We start from the raw sequence: 23898 nt of genomic DNA on the forward strand, positions 1-23898 counted from the left end.
ATGGGCAACAAGCAACATTTTAAGTGCATGGGTGTGGCTGGTTAAAGACAACAAGAGCCAGATAGAGAGAGAGAGAGAGGTAGTAAGAGTAAGCTGTAGCGTGCGGGCTGTGTGGTTGTGGGCAGTTATATACAGTTAATAGTTTATTATAAGAAAAATTGTGTATAGAAAGTTCCTTGATTGTGCTTGTGTGCAGTGGACACATAGTGCGCCTGTTGGTATGCTACATGCTACTGTCAATGCAGCAAATTGAGACGCAGCATGAATGTGCAGCAGCAAAGTTTCGAGTGAGTGCTTTTTCCCGGCTGTGGCTGTGTACGAAGTGCACTTGTTACTTATGGTGCACAGCTGCCACTGCTGCTTTTTGTCTGCTGCGCTTTATACGTTTTCTATGCACTTTCTAATTTCCAATTGTACATATCCTCTCCCTTTGTGTTGTGTGTGTTTCTGAGTACACTGAAATTGCATGTTAACTTATTTCCTTTCTTTGCTTTTGTTTCAATTGCAGATTGCCGAGTGTCGAGTGCCAAGCTGAACTACAAGTGAACTACACACACAAACTGCTGAGACAACAGCGGCAATTGCTCTGTGTGTTTTTGTGGAAGTAACAAAGAAGAAAAAACCGTTACAAAGTTTGCTGCTGGACAAGCAGAGTGGAGTACGCCGCGGGCAGAGTGAGCCAGTTTGTGTGTATGTGAGCGCGCGCGTGTTTGACATGGCAAGGGCGAGTGAGCGCGCAGTGGTAGCACAAATAAATAAGTAAACAAAGAAAAACGAAAATACAAAAACAAACACAAGCGCGCGATATTTCTCGAATAAAACTAGGACAAAGGCGGATTAGTTAGTTAGCTGTGCAAACTGCAGCAAAGCAAGACAAACGCGTGTAAGCACTGAGCGCAGCCTGTACCAACTAAGCTTAGTGGCTTGCCTTTGTGCCATTCGGTGTTGTGCCGCATGTCAACTCAGCTTAACGTAGTACGTGAGTTGCAACAGTAGACGCTGGCAGCAGCGCGCTGAACTCGTTACAGTTTTAAAACGCACATTTTACGACTTTACCACCAGCTGTTTGGTTAGCGCTCAACACATTTGACAGTTGCAACAGTTGCAGCTAAGCAGCAAAAACGGCCGTTACGCGCGTGATCTAAGCCAAGCCAAGCAAAGCAAACACTGCCACCTCCCCAAAAGAAAAACACGTGCGCAAATTGAAAAATAAAGCAGGCATTAGCGAAATAACGGTAAACAACACGGCGGGTGTGAAAACGCCCAGTTGAAAGTCAGCAGTTCAAAAGCGCAAAAGTCACAGTGAAAGCGCAATCACCGCGCACGCTAAACCAACAAGCGTTTTCCAATTGCAGCTGCTGCGAAGGGACTGAAGCGCGCGCCTGTTGAAGGGCGAATCAGTGACGCGTACGAACGCGCTTCATACAATCGCACCACTGCAGCGCTTGGCACACGCTCAATTGCCGCGCGTTGTGACGCACTGAAGTGGGAATTGCAGCGCGGCGCGGCGGTGATTGTGGGTACAGAGCGCGCGCATTTGCGCCGAGGCAATCGTGTGTGAGCGCTTGACCTGTTAGGGCTGTTGAACAGCTGAACTGTGTGGTGCTGTGTAGTGACGTCATTTGCAATTTGCTAGCGATAGCTGTGCAAACACCGCAGGGTTAAGCAACGGCCTAGTTTCAGTTGTGCGCCGGGTCGTAATATATACGCGCGTCGTTTCGGTTCGTCATTCGTAATACACGAGCGAGTGCATGTGTGTGTATAAGCGCGCGCCTTTTTAAACAAACACAAACAGTAAGCCCGGTCAGACGGTAAGCCGCGCCAATTGAGCCAGGCGGCAGTCAGTCGTCAATCAGCTGTGTGCACACCGAGTAGTATAACAGCCAGCGCCAGCCGAGCCAGTGTTAATAAGGTGTACGTGTACGCTACATTAAACCGTTACGTTCGTTACATTAGCCACTTCCGCACTCACCTGTAGTTAGTATGGCTCACACAACGTCCTTGTCGTTAGCGTCGTCGTCGTCCGCGTCCGCGTCCGCGTCTTCGCGTCAATACAGTGTCGCAACGTCGCCCAGGTTGTGTGGCGGTGATATCGGTCGTGGTCTATTCGCCATTGTGGTGCTGCTGTTGCGTATGTCCTCCGTGTATGGCGTCATCGATCGCTTGGTGGTGCAGACATCGAGCGGTCCGGTGCGCGGTCGCTCCGTCACCGTGCAGGGTCGGGAGGTGCACGTGTACACAGGCATACCGTATGCCAAGCCACCATTAGATGATTTACGATTTCGCAAACCGGTGCCAGCGGAACCCTGGCACGGTGTGTTGGATGCAACGCGACTGCCGGCAACCTGTGTGCAAGAAAGGTAAGCGTAGTGAAAATTCCTAACCTAAGGACTAAGGTACAAGCAGCAACGCTATATTTCGCTCAGTCATGCCAGCTGGTAAATGAAAAGCGAAAATAATTGACTGTTGCCGTTAGCGGTGGCAAGTGTGGGGTAGAGCGGGGATGTGTGCGCCATTGGTGGCATTTGCTGAAAAGTTTCAAATAATAATACAAGTTAATGTAGGGTTTGCTGTTGTTGTTGTAGTAGCAGCACAACATGACCAGCAATTTATGGTCGTATTTTGCGTTATTAATGACAAGCGCCAGGTGCAGCGCCACATAACGCTGTTATGGTGTATATGCCATGCAAAATTTCTGTGCCATCATGGCTCTTTTGTGTTGGCTTTACTGATGGATGCTCAATTAATTTATATTTGGTTTCCTGCTGTTAGTCACTCGCCACCTCTGTGTGTGGTGCCTCGAGTATGCTTTCAGTTTTGCCGATTTTTTCCGTAATTTTCGCAATGAGCGGTTATGCATCGACAACATTAAATTGGGTACTCAAGTAGACGTTGTTTTGTTACAAAAGTATTTGAGGTAGCGCTAAATAGCAAAATTCATTAATTATAGTTGAATGCATAGATTTTTTCCAAAAGGAATTTAAGTTGCAAGACTATACGATTGTCAGTGTTGAAGACTTAATTCAAAATTACAAAGCTAATAATTCAACATGTCCACCTCAATTCAAAGCTTTCAAAATCTTGCAGTTTTAGTAATCGTCTAATTTGGATATTTTAGACTAATTAAATCAAAGAAAATATATATTTTTTTCAAGTAAATAAAGCTTTATACCTGCAACAAGAGACAGCTCTTTCCGTTAATTACAACAATTCTTTACTAAAATTAGATAATTTTGATTAAAATGTCAAATGTTAAGGCAATAATTACAACAATAAACACACTTTTGATAATCTTCGTAAAGTTCGTTGAAATTCCTTTTAAAACCCTTCACTCACCCAAAACTATTGAAAATTGCTTATGCCTAAATTTATATTATTTCAAATTATGTGATAACTTCATACCACAAAAAAATTAGTAGAAAGAAAGAATTTCATAACATATTGAACTTTGGTAATGGAGGTGACATTCTTTTTTCTCGAATTTTAATAGTAAGCTCATACTTCGCAAACAGATTGATCAGATTGAACCAAATATAGTTCGTAACATTTTAATATTATACTTATTGTTATACATAGCTTGAGAAGAAATTCTTATACAAAAGACTTATTCCATCTGATTCTTACAACTTAAAATCAATCAACAGTCATACATCATCAAAAAGTGCTTTATTAGTTATGTTCTGAACACATAGACGACGACAAGCGATGAGCAACATCTGACAAATATTAATTATGGGCATGATTTCGGGATAGCAGGCTTGTAGTTGTCGTTGTCGCCAAATTAGAAATGTTTCTAATTTTGCCGACGACAATAGTCGCTGTAGAGCTGACACTAATATGAGAAATGTAAAATTATTCAAATTTCTAACAAGTATGACGTTATTTTGCCAGCATAAGCGTAGAAAGCTTTGATATATCATTTGTATTAACAATCGATTATTTAAAACAAATAAATCAACCTGTTTATAAAATTTTTGCTCAACAAATTTCATCTTGAACAAAATATGTAAGCAATGAAATCGTTGTTTGATATGTCAGTGCCGTCTACAAAATGTTCAAGACGTTGGCTTCAAAGCGACATTTGTAGTCAAGAAAATATCGCCGTCGCTACGTCGTGTCGTGCAGTCGTCTTTATGTTCAGAGTATTACATAAAAGGCTTGGCGCTTATAGAACCCATCTGTAAATAAAACCATGTCATCATTGTCTTTCAAGTAGATTCACTTATTATTTGTTAATATATAGACACAAGTTTTGAATCCTTCAGTTCATTGACAAAGTATAGTTAAGGATTATTACTGTAATTTTAATTATAATAAGACGTTATTTCAAAAAAGACAACAACAAACTACATATTATAAAATAATGCCGCAATAGTAGAAGAGACAAAAGTCAACTTTCACTTCCAATATCAGACGGGCAGAGACAAATTCATTATAAAATAAATATGAATTAATGTTAATTTACAAGTTCTTTCAACGAGTTTCTTTCCGGCTAGTCTCACTTCTTCATCCGAGAAGCTACCGCTACTGGAATTAATCTCCATAGAAGCTACATAGTCTCATTACAAAAAAAAAAAACAAGTAAGGAAGGGCTAAGGGTGTAAACGAACATTTTATACTCTCGCAATTTATTTATTTAACTTAATTAATATTATATAATACACAATTTGACCCACATATTCGTCATATATATTGTATAAAGTCCATTGAAAGTTGGAAACCATAATATTAGGTTAGAAGCACCGAGGTCCTCATGTTCGATATATGGGGCCTTGAAAACCTATGGTGCGATTTCGGCGATTTTTAGAAATGGGCTGCCACACTATAAATACAGTATTTGTGCAAAGTTCTGTTTCGATATCTTCACTAGTGCTTACTTTATATATTGTAAAGTAAACGATTCAGATCGTCTTCAAAGTTCTGGTATATAGTAAGTAGGCGTGGTTGTGAAGCGATTTGGCCAATTTTCCCATCATATTATTGCGAGGTAAGGAAACTATTACAAACCAAGTTTCATTGATATCGGTCGAGTAGTTCCTGAGATATGGTTGTTGACCCTTAAGTGGGCGATGCCACGCCCATTTTCCATGTTGTAAAAAAATCTGAGTGCAGCTTTCATCTGCCATTTCTTATGTGAAATTTAGTGTTTCTGACGTTTTGCGTTAGTGAGTTAACCCACTTTTAGTAATTTTCAACCTAACCTTTGTATGGGAGGCGGGCGTGGTTATTATCCGATTTCTTTCATTTTTGAACTGTGTTATGAAGTGGCTAAAAAAAGCGACTGCAGAAAGTTTGGTTTATATAGTTTCATTGGTTTGCGAGATATATACAAATAACCGATTTGGGGGCGGGACCATGCCCACTTCCCCAAAAAAATTACATCCAAATATGCCCCTTCCTAGTGCGATCCTTTATTCCAAATTTTATTGTTATAACTTTATTCATGGCATAGTTATGACACTTTATGTGTTTTTGGTTTTCGCCATTTTGTGGGCGTGGCAATGTACCGATTTTGCCCATTTTCGAAAGCAACCCTCTCACGGTCCCAAGGAACATGTGTTCCAAGTTTCATTAAGATATCTCAAGTTTTACTCAAGTTAGCGCTTGCACGGACGGACAGACGGACGGACAGACATCCGGATTTCAACTCCACTCGTCATCCTGATCATTTATAAATATTAAACCCTATATCTAACTCTTTTATTTCTTGGTGACACAAACAACCGTTAGGTGAACAAAACTATAATACTCTGTGCAACAGGTTGCGAGAGTATAAAAATATATGAAGAAGTAAATTGAATAAAAAAATCTGCATCTGTCGGTCTAAACAAGTGAGCTAATGTGTCATAGGTTTGAATTACAGCGAAAATTTAATCCAAGTTATAGAAAACGTTTTTCACTTCCATTGGTTTTTAGTTTCTTATCGGCTGTGTATTGAAGAACGAGGCGAGCGACGGAAAATTTAATAAAACATCTAGCAAAGATTTGGCATCACATCAACTATATACACAAACATTTTTCACATTTTACATATATTTTTTTTTCTAAACATATACTTATATATTATTCATTTTATGAAGTCGAAGACCCTGGCAGCCAGTGATTTGTATATATATAAGTGAAGTAATTATTTATAATTATTTCTCTTCTAAATAAATAAAAAAAATATTCCTTTTATTTTAATTAATTCTCTTAAGCTTTTAATTCTATCACAACTCCTTTATTATTTAATTTAATTGCTTTTATTTTTTATTATTTGTTGATTGCCGAAATTTCCTCATAGAACTCCCACTTTGGGAGTACATATATTAACTTTGTTTAATATAATATATTCAGCAAGAATTTCATTAAATTTGTCATCAAAACCCATTTGAAATAATCGAAATTAAGCATTTAGTTAATTAAAATGAACATACAATAAGCAATAAATAGTGCTACAGTTAAGAAATGTATGTATATACATATATATTTATATAATCATACGCCCAAAAGGAACTTTGCAAATATCAAAACTACAATAGCTACATACATACAGTCGTAATTAACTTTTCAATAATATTGTTATCGAAGAAAATTACGTTCACTCTCGTATATTTGCTAAAGCTTACCTTTCAACATACCTCTTATTCCAAAGTAAATGCAATAAGCCAGCAGCATAACTTATGTAGGTGTACTTATGCGACTATGCTAACACTTATTTGCTTGAATGATTGATTTTCATATTGAATACTAGCAGTGGGGATATACCTAAAGTCTCATTAAATCATGTCTACACTTTGTGGCATAACTGATAGTTAATGGAGTGCATATTTACACTGAATTTACTGTTCAACACTTTACAGCAGACAAAACTAACACTTCAGCATTGTGTAGTGTTTAATATGAATACACAATTGGTGATTAAAATGTAAATGAATGCCATGTGCAAAATAAATGGGTAACTATAGGTAGTATGTGCCACATTTATTACGTTATATTGAACTTACTGTGGTCTCTCGTATTTTCACTGAAAAATGTTCTATATTTAAGTTTGAGTTGTGAAGTTTTTTGAGAATAAAAATAGTTCACTACGTGTGCCACACATGGAGGGTAGACAACTATCTGTACTTTCTCCTATCATGCGTAATTTTATTATCATTTAAGCTATTATATTATATTATATTATATTATATTATTATATTAGACTAATTCGCAATAAAATTAAATTAAATTTTAAATTACATGATAATATTTTAAAATAACTCAAGAAATATTTTACGCTCTAATATAGCTTCTTATATTTATATTCAGTTTCCAACTAGTTCAAACGAAGATCGCAAGAATATTTCGGTTCATAACCCTTTCATCCATTTGTTCTTAGGCTAGAATCACATCAATAATTTTATTCAATATTTTAATTATATATTTTTATTTTATTTCATGTTTTAAGAAAACATTATTTATAGACAATAAAAGCATATAATTACTTTGTAAAATAGAAATTTAATTATTAATTATGAATAAAATTAAAGAATAAAATAACAGAAATAATAAAATTCGTCTTTATCCCATAAGCTCTCAAACTGTTATATTTATGGCACTAGCTACTATAATTCCATAATAAAGGATCGCCCAAAAGTATGTGATAAATTTTGCATGAAAATCTATATTCCTAGAAACGAATTTGCTATAAACGGGGTGAGCTTGCATCTTTTGAAGTACACAACAACAAACTCCAACAGCTACCATCTCTACAAACTCCATACCGACTACACCAATTTACGCTTATGAGTTATTTAAGGAATTTTAAGGCTTACCTTTGCGATGTTTTACTGTACTCTCCTGATGAACGCGTAATCCTCTAGCAATATCTGCGCATTATCAATAACAGTCTCACAACCTCCACACTTCTACTTGCGCTTCAACGTTTTGCGCTGCCACGCCGCAGCGCTAGCACACACCTTTGAGCCCTTTACGCTTCTTATTTAATACACAACACTGATCACGCGGTCATAATATGCTTATTTAATGCTAAAAGCATTTAACACTACACCTTTGACGATAAAACCTTTTAATTTTTTGATTTTCCCAGCTAATTTCACATTTTACACAAATTTTTCACAAGCGCGTCGGAAACTTGTGTGAAACGTTTGAAATGGCGGCGGAAACTGAGTGCATAAGTAGCTGGAAAGCAGAGTGTTGCCAGTCTGTCAAAATATGTTGTAGGTAATTTCGACATGCAGGTGGCGTTGTTATAATATACATATATACTATGTGTGGAGTTAAATATTTTGCGAAACTTTACTTTATTGTAGAGTTCAAAAACTGATAGATGATAAAGAATTACATTTAAATATATAAAAAGTAAAAAACGTAAAATGCTACTAAACTTATTTATTCTATATATTTTGATTTAATAATCCTAAATCCTCACAGATCTTGCTTTTTAAATTGCAGTGTGCGACAGAAAAATGTTCAGCACATAGTGCCATCTATCGTACGTGGGTACAAATGGCTTAAAAATCTAATTAGCGGTATTCATTTCGAGTGTCGGCGATTTAGCAATGTTTTAAGAAATACATATTTCATTGTCTAAGTTGGCAAATTTAGTATCTTTAATGAATAATTTATTAAAATTTATTTAGCGTTTTTTTTCTTTTCAATTGACTATATAATAGACGCTAAAACAAAAAAAAATAGACATTGGACTACTCTCTATTGCTCGTTAAACAACCTAAATTCTTAATATGAAATCAAAATCAATTCATATTTAAGGCAGTAGTCTGCTTTAGAAGGCGAAAAAAAAAATTATTTTTGAAAAGGAAGGAAATGATTGCGGTAAACGGAATTTTAAGACGATAGTGTACTATATTTAAGGCTTAAAAACAATATATATTATTAAAAAATATTGAAATTTTTTCAATGTTGTAAGCATTTTTCTGGAGCGCCTGGAATCTGCACTTGTAAATCGGTGCCAGTGATGGAAGTCGTGCGATGCATCTGAAACAGTCGAACCAATTTTTTTTTTAATTTTCATAAGTTTCTTTTCTTTATGAACTAAACAAATAGCGAAGAAGTTATAAAATTCCAAATTATTTCGAAGTTTGAAAAAAAATCACTTTTTAAAAAAAAAAATTGACTTTAAGTTCCAAAACAAGTAGTACTTTTGTCCAACTTCAACTACTTTTGTCTAGTTCAAATAGAACACAATTTAATACTGAAGCTAGATCACTTTGGTTTTTTTCGATACTCTTTTTGCTATCGCCGGCACCGTTTTCTAACACTTGTGAAAATGAAAACTCGAGAAAACGCGCTTTAAAGTCTGCCTGAGCATTCGCACCTGCTCGACGCTCGGCCACTAAAACTGCTCTAGCTTCGAAAATATGTCGAATTGGCCACTGGAATTTTAAAGACATATTCTTGGATGGTTTTGGTAGAGATTTAAATGAAAACAACAAAATCGATTTTTTGAAGCCTGTAAAGCAGACCACTGCCTTAAAACCAAAATGCAAATATTAAATTGAAATTTACATTTGCCATTATTAAAATCTGTTAATAAACTTGTTTTTGAAACTTGTTTTTCTAAAGTTTAATGTCACGATATTAATCTATTAAAGTAATAAAAAAGACATATTCATTTCATTTTTAATAATTTATATTAATAAATATATTTTTTACATATTTTACAATCCAACCACAGCATTTTATTTACTAATTTGTTATTATTAAAAATATTTTATTATTTACTTAATTTTGCCAAACTTGTTTATAGTGAATACCACAACCAACAATCTGGCAATGCAAATGCAACTCTATGCGCTCTCCACTTTCCGTAGCCATTCCATTTATCGCGTAGTTATTTTCGGCGTGCTTGTGGAAAGTTGGTAAAAATTGCGTTTATTGTCTATATTTTTGGTAAAAAGTGGAAATTTTTGACAAATAATTGTTAGTTATAATAATAATAAGTGTATTTAATGAAAATAAGTTAAGTTTTACAAAGTTAAATGCTGCAGGTGCTCGTAATTACTCTGAGTGCTTCGCGTCGAAGGAAATAGTGTGTGCAAGCGATAGTTATATGGATGAAAGTGTGTATATATTTAAATATTCTGTGGTTGATTTCAATAATAAATTTCAACGTTTTATGGAAAAAAGAAGAGTCTTTCACAAATTAAAATTAATTTAAACTTACGACAGCAAACGTTGCTAGCAAAAGTCTCGGCGTAGCAGAGAACCCGAGGCTTCACAGCTCGCATTGAAACTTTCAACATTTTGAAACATACGAATTTTTGGACTCTTTGCCATATAAAGCGATGTTTCAAATAATGAACAGGGTCTCTATAGGTGATAGTGATTCTAGGAACTCGTTCTTTCTGAAACCATATATAAGCAGTGTCTTTTCTACATAAGACTTGCTAGTAATCTAATTTGCAAAAAAGGCGATGATGAAATATTTGATCACATATAAGTATATAATATGTGTAAGTCGCGTATAGTCATCGTAAATAGTATTGCCACATACTGTTTACTTATAAATGTAACTGCGGCAGCATACTCCAACTATTCCCACATATATGTATATACATAAGTGCACATGTCCGCGTCAACAACCAAAGGACTTATCATATTTTTTTATCTCTCCTTTGTGGCTTAATGCTGCATGACTAAAACCCATTTACTGTGCATTGTAAGCTGATATCTTTGCTTGCTTTGGGTGCTTTGCCAGCTAAACGTATAGAGCCTTTAATTTACTATAAGCGAAAAGCGACTGCTTGTACCGTTAAATATAAAGATAAGCTACTTTGCGCTTACTTTCACACGCCACTAATGGTCGACTAATTGTTTGCTCTTTGATTTGACCATTGCAGATATGAATATTTTCCCGGTTTCTCCGGCGAAGAGATATGGAATCCTAATACAAATGTCTCCGAAGATTGCCTGTACATAAACGTTTGGGCGCCAGCGAAAGCGCGTTTGCGGCATGGACGTGGCGCCAATGGCGGTGAGGTGAGTGTGCGTTTGCCAACAATTTTCAATTTATTAAACGAAAGCCAACTAAGTAAATACATACATATGTATATACAAAACATATTGTACAATATATTGCCAACTCATACAAGCCATTCTCAGACTATTTCCTTTCATACCCAATTTCACTTTCAGCACTCCAATAAAGCCGACACTGATCATTTGATACACAACGGAAATCCGCAGAACACCACAAATGGCTTACCCGTGCTCATTTGGATTTACGGTGGTGGCTTCATGACCGGCACTGCCACATTGGATATATACAATGCGGACATTATGTCCGCCGTGGGTAATGTCATTGTGGCATCGTTTCAATATCGTGTGGGCGCTTTTGGTTTCCTGCATCTGTCGCCCGCCATGCCCGGCTATGAGGAGGAGGCACCCGGCAATGTGGGGTTGTGGGATCAGGCATTGGCTATACGTTGGCTAAAAACGAATGCTCACGCTTTTGGCGGTAATCCCGAGTGGATGACACTTTTCGGTGAATCGGCTGGTTCGAGTTCGGTGAATGCGCAACTTGTGTCGCCGGTGACGGCGGGTTTGGTGAAGCGTGGCATGATGCAATCGGGCACAATGAATGCGCCCTGGAGTCATATGACGTCCGAGAAGGCCGTAGAGATTGGCAAAGCGTTAATCAACGACTGCAATTGTAATGCGTCACTGTTGGCGGTAAGTTGTGGGGGACAAAATAATTTCAATTTCAATTTGATTAGAAAACTTGTTTACAGGAGAATTTAGTGGATTTTAAGCTGCATTAAGAGATTGTAGTCGAAAAGAAGAAGCTTTCAAAAATGTTAATCAAGATTGTGAGAGTCGTGACAAGTGACTATGGTAGATTAGTAATGAGGCTTTACGTGTTTCTTGTGTAAAGAATACTTGTTTCCAAATTTACGTGTCCCTTCTAGGCTATAATCAGGTTGACAGACTAAAGTAGTTCGATCCAATTTAGAATAAACATTGCAGAATTGAGCTGCTATTACATATTTTAACTCTAAACACCCTTAAAATATAATTTTTTAAATCTGTTCTGGTGACAGGTCTAGAATTTAAGTGATTCTCGTAGATTCTAATTAAATTTAGTGCAGTACGTAAGGTTTTGGACTATCATAAGCAGATTTATAGTCATAAGAGAGGCAATGTGAGAATATATATTGGTTTTATTTAGGCACTGGTACAATAGCTTTAGTCAAAGAGAACTCTAAACATTAGAAAGATGTATTACCATTTTCTTCATTTCATTTTTATCACAACTTAACATATGTTGACCATTTTACTAGACTATCGTATCCATTTAACCTCAAAATCTATTTCTCATAAGTATTTGAGCCAGTATTTAGAGTTTTTAATATGTAAGCTAGGCTTAAAGCAGTTTTTCTTTAATTGGATGTGTGAAAAAAAGATTGGGTAGATCGTCAGTTCCAGATTCCGATGAAGATATTCCGAAGTTTTAATTTCAAATTCATTTTAATATTTTTTTTAATTCATACTCACTCTCTCTCTCTAGGAAAATCCACAAGCTGTGATGGCCTGCATGCGTGCCGTCGACGCCAAGACGATTTCGGTACAACAATGGAACTCCTACTCGGGCATTTTAAGTTTTCCATCTGCGCCGACTATTGATGGCGCATTTTTGCCAGATCATCCCATGAAAATGATGGAAACAGCTGATTTACGTGGCTACGATATACTGATGGGAAATGTCAGAGACGAAGGTGAGTCATTTTAATTGTTGAATTAATTTTAATGCTGATTAGCTTGATAGTAATATACATATATATTATTCACAAGAGGTGACCGAAAGTTGGCTTGGGTTAAAATAGTATCTAAATCAAGCTTTTTTAATGCGGATAAATTTAAAAATTTTTAACAATTTCGAAATTAACTTTTTTGATGATTTCGAATATTACACTGTACAACACTTAGCGGACTATTGGACCAAACTAATTTTTCCGGGAGATTGCGACATGAGTAAAAAAGTGCATTCTCCGATTTTCCAAGTTTAGCCTCCAAAATCGAAATATTTGGTTTCGAAGTTCGAAAAAAGGATTTTTTAAAATATTGATTATTAATTACAGAATGTAGTTACTAAAAATGGATATTGGTATAATCTACATTTTCCTATTGAGTTAATGGCATATAAAATTTCTAGCTCAAGTTAATATGACAGATGGTATGAAGAGTCAAAGTTAGATCTTCGAAAAAAAAAATAAAAGTTTTATTTAGCGATAAATACTGGACATCTTAATATGAATTTATTGTCCATTCTAATTTTAAAGTCAAAAAATGACAAATAGTTTCGGAAAAGTTAGCTAAAATCCGCATAAAAATATCACAATGAATAATAAACAAAAAAATGAGGTTATAATAAAGTTGCTGACAACATACATACGCACATTCCAGGGCACACAAAGAAAACTTTGAAAAAAAGTACGCCTAATAAAGTCAACGACTTCCGGACATCATATCCGCGCCATAAGCGCACATTCCAAAAATAACAAAATAACTAGTCTCAAAACGACAATGGAGTCGGTGTTGCAGCAAAGTGTGGCAGATGGCACTAAGTGCACTTTCAAACACTCCAGCCGCCACTGACTGCACACATCTACATATAAATGTATATATATATCCATTTAGGTATGTGTGTGTGTGCTTGGCTTGCAACCGCTAAAATAGACTGGCAACAGTCAACTTCCTGCCACATGCACTTCATTCGCGTTAGTGGCGCGCGACACAGTTGCCTGCTGCAACAACAAACAATTCATAAAATTGTTGTTGTTATTTTTGTTTAGCTGCTGCTCCATTTTCCAAAATTACTTTGTTTCCCCATTTGAGCGGCACTAAAGTGGTAATGGCGAAATGGGTGAAACCTATATACATATCAGTGTGTGTGTGTGCTGTAAGGTTGGGTGCAAAGAGGAAGCGAGCAGGATGCTGCATTATTGCAACTATTACTCTGACGTCAGAGTTGCCCCAGAAAAACGTGGCGCGCTCGCTGTGTGTTGAGTGTTGCCAGTTTAAGCTCAAAGTGACTTTCGCGGCATCGCGATGTGGATGGAGGGGCGTAAACTATAAAAAAATAGGCCATAAAATGTGCTTGCCGCTGATGGCTGCTCTGCTGGACCCGGTTGACAAGCGAATGGGGATAACAATAATATGACTGTGTCGTGTATGTGTGCATGTATACAGCGAAATTTATATATGCTGCGGCGCTCAACTCATGCGGCTGCAATGATTTCGCGCAGCTCCCATTTTTTATGCTTAAATGCAGCATTTTTCGTAGTTTATGATGTGCGCACACATCATAAAAAATGGCGAAAATGCAATGTGCGATTATGGCGTAGCGGCAGGGGAGCGCATTCGCAAACTGATAGCCAGTGTTGCCACATAGTATTTATATATATATTTTACGGTCATATTTTCTCTTTTTATTACTCCATTGTGCAGCATTAAGTTTTCCGTGCTTTTAGCCTCTTATTTGGGGGAATTGATAAAATATTTTGAGCTTCTTTTGGAGTTTAAAAAAGGATTTTATATTTTTTAACCCACCAATTCCATTTTGTCCAATAAATAGTGCTTTCTTTTAGTATTTCTGAATCTATTCTTCCTGAAAATTCTCAAGCTTTTTTGAGAAACGAAAAATTGCGAAAAGTTAAGGGGGTGCGCGATTAAAATTAAAAATAACCAAATTGCCTGTATTAAACGAAAAATTAATTAGCCGACAAATAAAAACGCGTGCTTGCGGTTTCACGGTTCAATTCAAAGAGGTAGATTTATTTCATATAATAGGCTCACGTAGCCTAAACTAAAAATAACGGCTTAAACTAGTGGTAATGTAAGTATGTGTTACAAAAGGGGTAAGTATAATTATCTTTCGTTAAACATTGTACTAGATTATTCTAAAGTTAGTATTAAGGTAAGTAAAAGATTAGTGTTATAAATTCATTATTAGGGTAAGTATGTAAATTTTATAATTTAAGGTATATAAATTCAATTGTTTAATATTTCTTTTACAATTCATTTTCTTATTTTAAGTTTTAGATTTTTACAATTGTATATTTATGTCGCTTGACGCAACACTTCCCAAAAGCTGCTCCATTTTTAAAGTATTATGTTTATTCTTAGAAACCTTCTTTGAAAATTAAAGTCAGAATGAAATTTTTAACTACAGGTAAGCGGGAAATATAATTCGAATGAAATGTTAGACATTTTTATATATTATTTAAGTGGTCAATTCTAACCTTCTATCAAATTTTTTTCACGAAAATGTTTTCATTTTTTTTTTTTTCAAAATTAGTACCAATGACTTTGTAAATATGTATTTTTGGAACGTGAGCACACTGAGTTTTCAATCTTTCAAGTTAGTTGTGCTCTATCCAAGATCTTAGCGATTAACTAATTTTTTTGCCTCCAATAGTAGGTACATCTAATATCTGAAAGTTTCAAATAGTTTTATACAAATTTTATACAGTATCCGATTTCCCTGATGGCGTCACTGAGAGCATTCATGGTACTCAATTACCAATAATTTTTTGGAGACAAAGATGTCCTGATAAAGGTTCCAATGAAAGGTAGAGTCGTTCAGTATAAGGTTCTCAATTTTACTTACTGTGGGTAAGATTCTAGAACTGACCGCGTGAACGAGATCTTCAAGATTTTTTCTGAAAATTCTCGATTCACTGGTCTTCCTCTGGGTGGAAATAAGTTGTAATACTGTTAAAAAAAGTTTTATTTTTTTTGAGAATGGTTTATGAGTTATCTTTTTCTTCAGGGATGATTTTTTTTTTACTTTTATTTATTTGTATTTATATCGTCCTTCGATCGGGAACTAAATATTCCTGAGAAATGCATCTAACTAAGATATCAATAATTCGAGAGTTTTGACAATTACAGATTTATTGGGATTATTATAGCGTTGATTTTGAAGCTTCAGTTATCTAGTCTGAACACCGACGCTTTCACTCAAATTTGTCTATATGTATATATTTCTGGCCTAATAATGAAAATAGGAATATTTATCAACGAAAATGGTTTTATTGTTTTTCAAAATTTTCTCCATCAAGATTTATACACTTTGGCATGCGCTCAAACCAATTGTCGAAGCACTTTTTTTGAGCCTTTTTTTGAGCGATTGTCAAATTGTGCGGGATCCAACGAGAACAAACCTTTTTTACGGCCAGGTGTTCATGCAATATCGAATGTATGCTGGTGGGAGAAATGCATAGGCATGCCTCTATCTGAAGGTATGTTACATGCGGGTCTTGCATTATCAGTTCGCGTACGGCGTCGACGTTTTCTAGCACAACGGCTGTTTTTGGACGACCTTCACGGAATTCGCCTTTGAGCGAGCGTCGGCCACGATTGAATTCGTTGTACCAGTTTTTCACAGTGCTATTGGATGGTGCTTCATAGCCATACAAAGATTTTAGTTCCTCGATGCACTCTTGTCGCGATAATCCACGTCGAAAGTTGTGAAAAATTATCGCACGAAAATGTTCACGAGTTAATTCCATTTTTTGGCCGAGATGAATTTTTTAATTCCCTGTAAATAAAACAATTCACGATTATATGACAAAACGTTCTGAGTGATGTTATGCTAAAAAATGTCAAACTTTCCAATGGAAATGTCCGATTGCACCTGGCAACACTTAGTGTTGCCTAGGCCAGAAATATATATAGCAGCCCTCGTATTGTTCAAGGTCACTTTTACATAAAAATTCTTCTCAAATTCGGAATAATCCTCAATATAGTTTAACCAGCTTATGAGATGTTTTTTTGTTATTCTTATAAGCAAATTCTTGTAGAGCAAATAATATTTTGATTTAAATACAACGCCATAAATTTCAATAATTTATAATTAAATTAAATATAGTAAAGGGGTTTCCAATGAGAGCGCTAAAAAATTAGAGCAAACAAAAACGGTTATTAATTAAATTGTTTATTCCGGTGAAAGTACCTTCGCTGACATTATGTATGGATGGCCAACACGGGCAAACGCTGAACCCAATTTTCGACGGGTTTCAAGCAAAATCAAAATCGGCTGATATTGCTACAATTTCACGTACGATATTCGTTTGAAGTTCATCAATCGTCGCTGGCTTGTTGGCATAGACCATAAACTTGACGTAGGTCCACAGAAAATAGTCTAACGGCATCAAATCGCACGTCTGAGGCGGCGAATTGACTAGGCCATTTCGAGAGATAACACTTTCACCAAACTTGGTTTTCAATAAATCGATTCTGACATTCGGTGTGTGTCTTGTGACGCCGTCCTGTTGGAACCACGTTTTGTCCAAGTCTATATCATCCAAATCAGGCCAAATATAGGGTTATCGTTGAGCGTTACCGATTCCCATTCACAGTAACGTGCCGGTCTTGATCAGCAAGGAAGTAGTACGGCCCAATGACGCCACCGGCCCATAAATCGCACCGAATTTCGGTAGTAAATTTTTATAATTTCGACTCGTTGTTGGATCGTATAACTTTCCATGCTGAAATGGCTAATCTTACTGAAAAGAAAAGACAAAAGAGCAGGAGAAAAATATGGCGTCGTTTGCTGTCCCTATCGGTCTACTTTTAAAGCGTCCATATTGAAAGACCCTTTATTTTTCCAAATATTAAATATTTCATTAATCAAATTTATATCAAATATACTCGTATATCAAAATGTCTTTGCAAAATTTCTGTGTAAGTTTTTTAACTTCAAAAACAGTCTGGCAACACTGCTTAAATTATGTGATATATTGACCAACTACTTACTATGGTTAAACAAAGTTTTATACACAAAACTCATGCAGCTACATACATAACAGCACATAACACAAACTTGCAGAGCAGAGCTTATCAATATGCGCAAAAATGTAAATGTTTGTGTGGCTGTGTGTGTGTGTGTGTGTAAAAATAAGGAATTGCTGCTCCGCTGGGTAATAAATGCGCACATCAAAAACATAGTCCATTGTGTATTTCACATTTGCCAACAATATTTTGCTCTGGTGTGCATTTTTTCATATTAAATTTCAAACTTTGTTACACAACGATTCGAAAGCACACTGGCACACACTTTTCAACAAACATATATCACTGAAATATTTTTTTTTTTTTTGTGATAATCCACTTCTGGTAAAATGTGAATGTAAAATTTTTCTGACCAGCAGCAGACGTATGATAAGATAACGGGAATAAAAAAAAAATGTTAACATACATTTTTCGCAGCAAACCAAACACCATATATACATACACACATACATACATATTTTACAAACATTTATATTGTAGTCCAACAAGCTTTCATAGTTATTTGCAGCACAAAAGTGTTGTTGTTGTTGTTGTTGTTGGTGGAATGCAGATAAATTTAATTTTTTTTGTTGTCTGTTCTGCATTTTTCGTAATAAATATCTGTGCTGTTGTGCGCTGTACAATTGTTGTACGTAATCCTTGTGTACCGTTATCATGCTGCATACTGATGCGCACAGCTTACTCTTACCGCTGACTATTAAATTTTTATGCAATAATATTTTGCATTATTGAGAAATGCATTCCCTATTTACAATGTGGAATGCGAATATCATTCGAAGTTGCAACAAATTCATGCTAAGGGGGAGTCTCCTTTGTTATCAGCAGTTTTGTGAACAACATTTTTAACGAGCTTTCATTATAACAACATTCTTATTAACGTCAGAACTTTTGTAAAAGATATTTGCAATTATACTTGAAATCATCAGGATGATAGGGACTGGACATATGACCACATATTGAGTAAAATATACAAAATTAATTTTATCAACTTTAATGGCTTTATTCGCTATGCTTGAGGATCATTGCGATACTTTATGATTAAACCACTATTTATTTCACAACATAGTCTTCTATTAGCGCGATGTACTTGACCCAACGATACTTTAATCGTCTCATTTTTTTTTGTGGTGTGCTACGGAGGTCTACCCATGGCGCACCTCTCTGCATTTGACGAGCGACTTTTTCAATAATGAGAAAACAGTTATACTTTTAGGGGAAGTTATCTAATGAGAGGAAGCGAAATCCAATTTGGCTATGGTTGGTGTGAAGATGTTAACTGGTATATGACTTATCTTATCATTGTAAAAAAAAAGTGGGAACGTGTTTCTTACGGTTAGGCGTCCAATTGACTCTAGGTGAAGTCGAAACAGGTTTGTGGGTGAAGTCAACAGAGTTATTGTTCTGTGCTCAGCAAAATTTCACAACAAACGGCTTATTCTACTCCGATACATGAATTTTTATTACCTAAGAGATCTTTATCGTTGGAAAAATTATCACTTGCTAAAAAATATGAGGAGAGTAGCCCGACCTAGGTGATCTTACCATTTAAAAGGTTGAAAGAAATGTTGTTGTTGTTGTTGTTGTAATGGTCAACAAAATCTGTCTGATCCGGCAAGTCTAAATAAATTGGCATCGAAGTCATCTAACGGGAGGCTCAGGAAACGAGTTGTTTCGACAGGGTCGGACCAAAGGGAAAGTGGTGTTAGATGTTTACGTATTTTAGGAAAGTAATCTTGATGGCACAAGCAAACAGTCGGCGAACTCGCGTATTGGCTTCCACGTCACTGTTGACAGTCATAACTTTGAAGTTGTAGATAATTTCGTCTACCTGGGAACCAGCATTAATAGCAATAACAATGTCAGCCTGGAAATCCAACGCAGAATCACTCTTGCCAACAGGTGCTACTATGGACTAAGTAGGATGACAACATTCGATGAGAAGACTCTTGGGGTTTTCGAGAGAAAGGTTTTGCGCAGGATTTATGGACCTCAGAACATTGGCAACGGCGAATACCGCAGACGATGGAACGATGAGCTGTACGATTTATACGACGACATTGACATAGTTCAGCGAATAAAAAGACAGCGGCTACGCTGGCTAGGTCATGTTGTCCGAATGGACGAAAACACTCCAGCTCTGAAAGTGTTCGATGCGGTACCCGCCGGAGGAAGCCGAGGAAGGGGAAGGCCTCCACTCTGTTGGAGGGACCAAGTGGAGAGCGACCTGTTTACACTTGGAATCTCCAACTGCCGCCGAACTGCGAAGGAAAGAGAGGAGTGGCGCGCTCTCATCGATTCGGATATAACCGGCTAAACGGTTGAACGCCAATCACATACAAACAATCTTGATGGCTCTGAGAGGCGGCTCGATTTCCAATAGGTGGCTGCAGGGATGATTTCTAGGTGAGGTAGCATATGGTCCTCATTTTGTAGGTTCTCAACCTGAGAGGTAACCTATGGCTGTCCGGAGATCGGTATTCTAACAAGTCTGAAGCTTCCCCAACTGCCTCCTACTGCATCCAGGCGAGATATAGGGGGAAAACAATCAAAAGTTATGGTTACTCTTTTATGAAAATAACATAAAGATGCTTATATCAGTTCGGAAAGACTCAGCAAGAGCAACGAGTAGCATCTGTCTGTCATATTGACATTCTTATAACACACAACACACTGTAAAAGTTTAGAAACTGACTTAAAAACAACTCACAATAAACCGAACACTCTGAGAAAATTCACAAAATTTTGCGCAAATATTATTTGTAGCGCAAATGGTAATAGTGAATGTTTCCAATATTGAAAAATTAGTATGGCTCACGTCCTCGAGGTGTTAAGAGTGTTATGATAAAGTTCACTTGATAAAAAGTAATCATCTGCTCACCAGACATTATTACTTATTTCCAAATATACTTGCCTTCGAATCATCCTAACTTAGAGATTGGCGAATTGAACAAACAAATGATGTTTTGCCTCCTGCTCATTACTCAAAGCATTAAGTTGAACTAATAGGTGTAGCTAGGGTCGACTGCAAAAATATTTTATTATTGCATTGGGTTAGAACCATTCTTAAATAGAAATATACTTATTATAAACAATCATAACAACTACAAGAAGTAATTTCTAAGACACTGCTCACTCTCTTGACTGAAATATTGCAATTTTCATATTCTCCTTGACAACAACTCAACTTTCTTAAAACTGTTTCTCTCCTTTTAACTCTTTTCGGTGAAAGAAAAGCCGCTGGCACTAGCGACTGTGCTGTTATCTTGTCAACAACAACGCGCTCATCGTCACGGATTATAACAGAATTGTTTACTTTTCTGCTTTCTCTCGATTTTTTCCAGCTCGTTTATTGTTATAAATTTATATGAATTCTCACCGCTACTTACACCTTTCAGCGGCTAACGGTACACATATTTTCGCCGCTCAGCGTAACCCTGTGTACAGAATTCGCCTCATTGTCTTCGGCGCGCGTCGTGTTCGTGGCCGCTGTTAATAACGCTGCTCTCTTTCGCTGTGCCAGCCAGTGGTTGGCTGTTAAAGTGTTTGTTGTTGTCGTTCGCATTGTTGTTGTCCTTTGTTGTTGCTTTTATTTTGTAATTTCAATCTTTTTCTTTTTTGCTTCAAATTAGTTTAACGGTGTTGACTAGGCGTTGCGTGAGTCTTCGCTCAGGTGAGGTGCTTGCTGCTCAGTCGCCGTAGAGCACACCTGGCTGTCTGATTGCTTAGCTGGTTAGGATTAGTCGCTAACTCTAGCTAGTGTGTTTATATGTGTGCTTGTGTGTGCGCGTGCTGGTGCGCGCCTCTAAGTATGTTTGTATGCTTGTGTGTTTTACTACGTTTTTCTATTACTTTCTATTTGTCTATGCTCATTTTTTCATGTTTGTTTTGTGTGCTTACATTTGATGTGTGCGCGCGTGTCTATGTATTTGTGAGTTCAAGGTCATTTACTGTTATTTACAACAAAAGACACAACCCATGCGCTGCTGCTCGCTTGTTATTGTATTAGTAAACTAGAAAACAGCTGGCGGCGACAACGAATAAATAAAATTGTAAAATAATAAAAATTGCGAGGCTGCGCAAAACATAACGGGAGTATAGAAAATTTGTTTTTTTTTCACTTAAGTACATACAAATAAATATATTTGTTGTTGTTTCGCGCTCAGGCATTGTATTCTGTCTCGCATTGGCTTTGTTGTTTGTCTTTGCCTGCTCGTTAATTCGTTTATGCCTTATTTTCCACCCTTTAGCCCATTTTTTGTCATTATTTCGTACCTTGCCTGCGTACATACAATTGAAGCCTCCTCATTTGCCAAGCCACAATTTTATTCTCAACAAGCGTACATTTATTTGCCAAGTTTGCTGGCTTTTTGTTACACTTCAGCTTGTTATTGTCTCTTGCTGCTTTTCCTTCGCTTTTATTTTTTTGCCTTGTTTTGTGTATTTTCTTTGTGCGGTTTACTGTGGGCTTCCTGCGGCATTTTCCAACATGATGAAAGCACTTGTGTTTTGGCGGTGGCATTGTGACAGCTGCTTGAAAATCCTTGTTTGAGCTTCGGCAACATTAAAAATTTGTTTTTTTTTTGCTTGTTTCACACACAAAAGCTTTACAAGCAGTAAAGTATTGCCGAGGAAAGTAGCACGCGTACTTTTCTACTTCAAAAGTTGGAAAAAGCGAAAAAAATTAACTGCAAATTTTTTGGTTAATATCCGCAGCGCTACTTCATACTGCTGTGGTGAATAGTAAAAAGTGCTTAAGTCGACTTAGTAAACTTTTAATAATAATATAAGCTCGTAAAAATAAACGTTTTTTTTAATTCTCTTTTAATATTTTCAAAAACATTAAAAATAAATGTTTAAAATAGAAAAGCTTAAATGGCTTGAAGGCTATTTTTAGCAAAAATTTAACATTTTGTTCTATGGACTTTCCACTTGTCTTCAAATTAAACATTTTTTTAATAAAGTCATATATTTTTGGGATCTTGAAAAGTGTGATTACGAAGCTTTAAAAGTTTTCTATAACTTAATTATGAAATATAGCTTCCAAAGATGTTACCACGTGACAGTAAAAAGCTTGAATATTTGAATGTTTCTAAAGGTTGAAAACTAATAAAATACGATAGCTTTTTGCGCTAAAAAAGAAATTCTTTACGGGTTTTAGGTTAACTCAAAAGCTTTTATCTTGCACAGATTTGTTAAAATTTTAATTAAATTTGGAGTTTTATATCTTATTAATTAGAAAATTGTATAAAACAAAAATAAACAAGTAAGGAAGGGCTAAGTTCGGGTGTAACCGAACATTTTATACTCTCGCAATTTATTTATTTAACTTTATTTATATTATATAATACACAATTTGACCCACATATTCGTCATATATATTGTATAAAATCCATTGAAAGTTGGAAACCATAATATTAGGTTAGAAGCACCGAGGTCCTCATGTTCTATATATGGGGCCTTAAAAACCTATGGTCCGATTTCGGCAATTTTTAGAACGGGGCTGCCACACTATTAACATAGTATTTGTGCAAAGTTCTGCACCGATATCTTCACTAGTACTTACTTTGTATATTGTAAAGTAACCGATTCAGATTGTCTTCAAAGTTCTGGTATATAGGAAGTAGGCGTGGTTGTGAAGCGATTTGGCCTATTTTCACAATATATCATTGGGATGTAAGGAAACTATTATAATCCAAGTTTCATTGAAATCGGTCGAGTAGTTCCTGAGATAAGGTTTTTGACCCATAAGTGGGCGACGCCACGCCCATTTTCCATTTTGTAAAAAAATTTGAGTGCAGCTTTCATCTGCCATTTCTTATGTGAAATTAAGTGTTTCTGACGTTTTTTGTTAGTGAGTTAACCCACTTTTAGTAATTTTAAACCTAACTTTTGTATGGGAGGTGGGCGTGGTTATGATTCGATTTCTTTTATTTTTGGACTGCATTAGGAAGTGGCTAAAAAAACGACTGCAGAAAGTTTGGTTTATATAGCACTATTGGTTTGCGAGATATGTTCAAAAAACTTAGTAGGGGGCGGGGTCACGCCCACTTCCCCAAAAAAATTACATCCAAATATGCCCCTTCATAGTGCGATCCTTCA

At 36.3% G+C, this 23898-nt stretch overlaps 1 protein-coding gene across 6 annotated transcripts in view; it reads left to right on the top strand.

The window, feature by feature from the left end:
* The window catches only part of LOC105214562 (acetylcholinesterase), a 187490-nt gene that overhangs the window by 75365 nt on the left and 88227 nt on the right, over positions 1-23898 (top strand). For all 6 annotated transcript variants that reach the window (XM_054225983.1, XM_054225977.1, XM_054225979.1 and 3 more), the window contains exons 3-6: positions 509-2360; positions 10845-10983; positions 11140-11676; positions 12512-12719. In XM_054225983.1, the coding sequence (XP_054081958.1) occupies positions 1984-2360; positions 10845-10983; positions 11140-11676; positions 12512-12719 (1261 nt within the window). In that variant the 5' untranslated portion in view covers positions 509-1983. The remainder of the gene's footprint in view (positions 1-508; positions 2361-10844; positions 10984-11139; positions 11677-12511; positions 12720-23898) is intronic.

This window comes from Zeugodacus cucurbitae, chromosome 2 (assembly GCF_028554725.1).
Source record: "Zeugodacus cucurbitae isolate PBARC_wt_2022May chromosome 2, idZeuCucr1.2, whole genome shotgun sequence".
NCBI lineage: Eukaryota > Metazoa > Arthropoda > Insecta > Diptera > Tephritidae > Zeugodacus > Zeugodacus cucurbitae.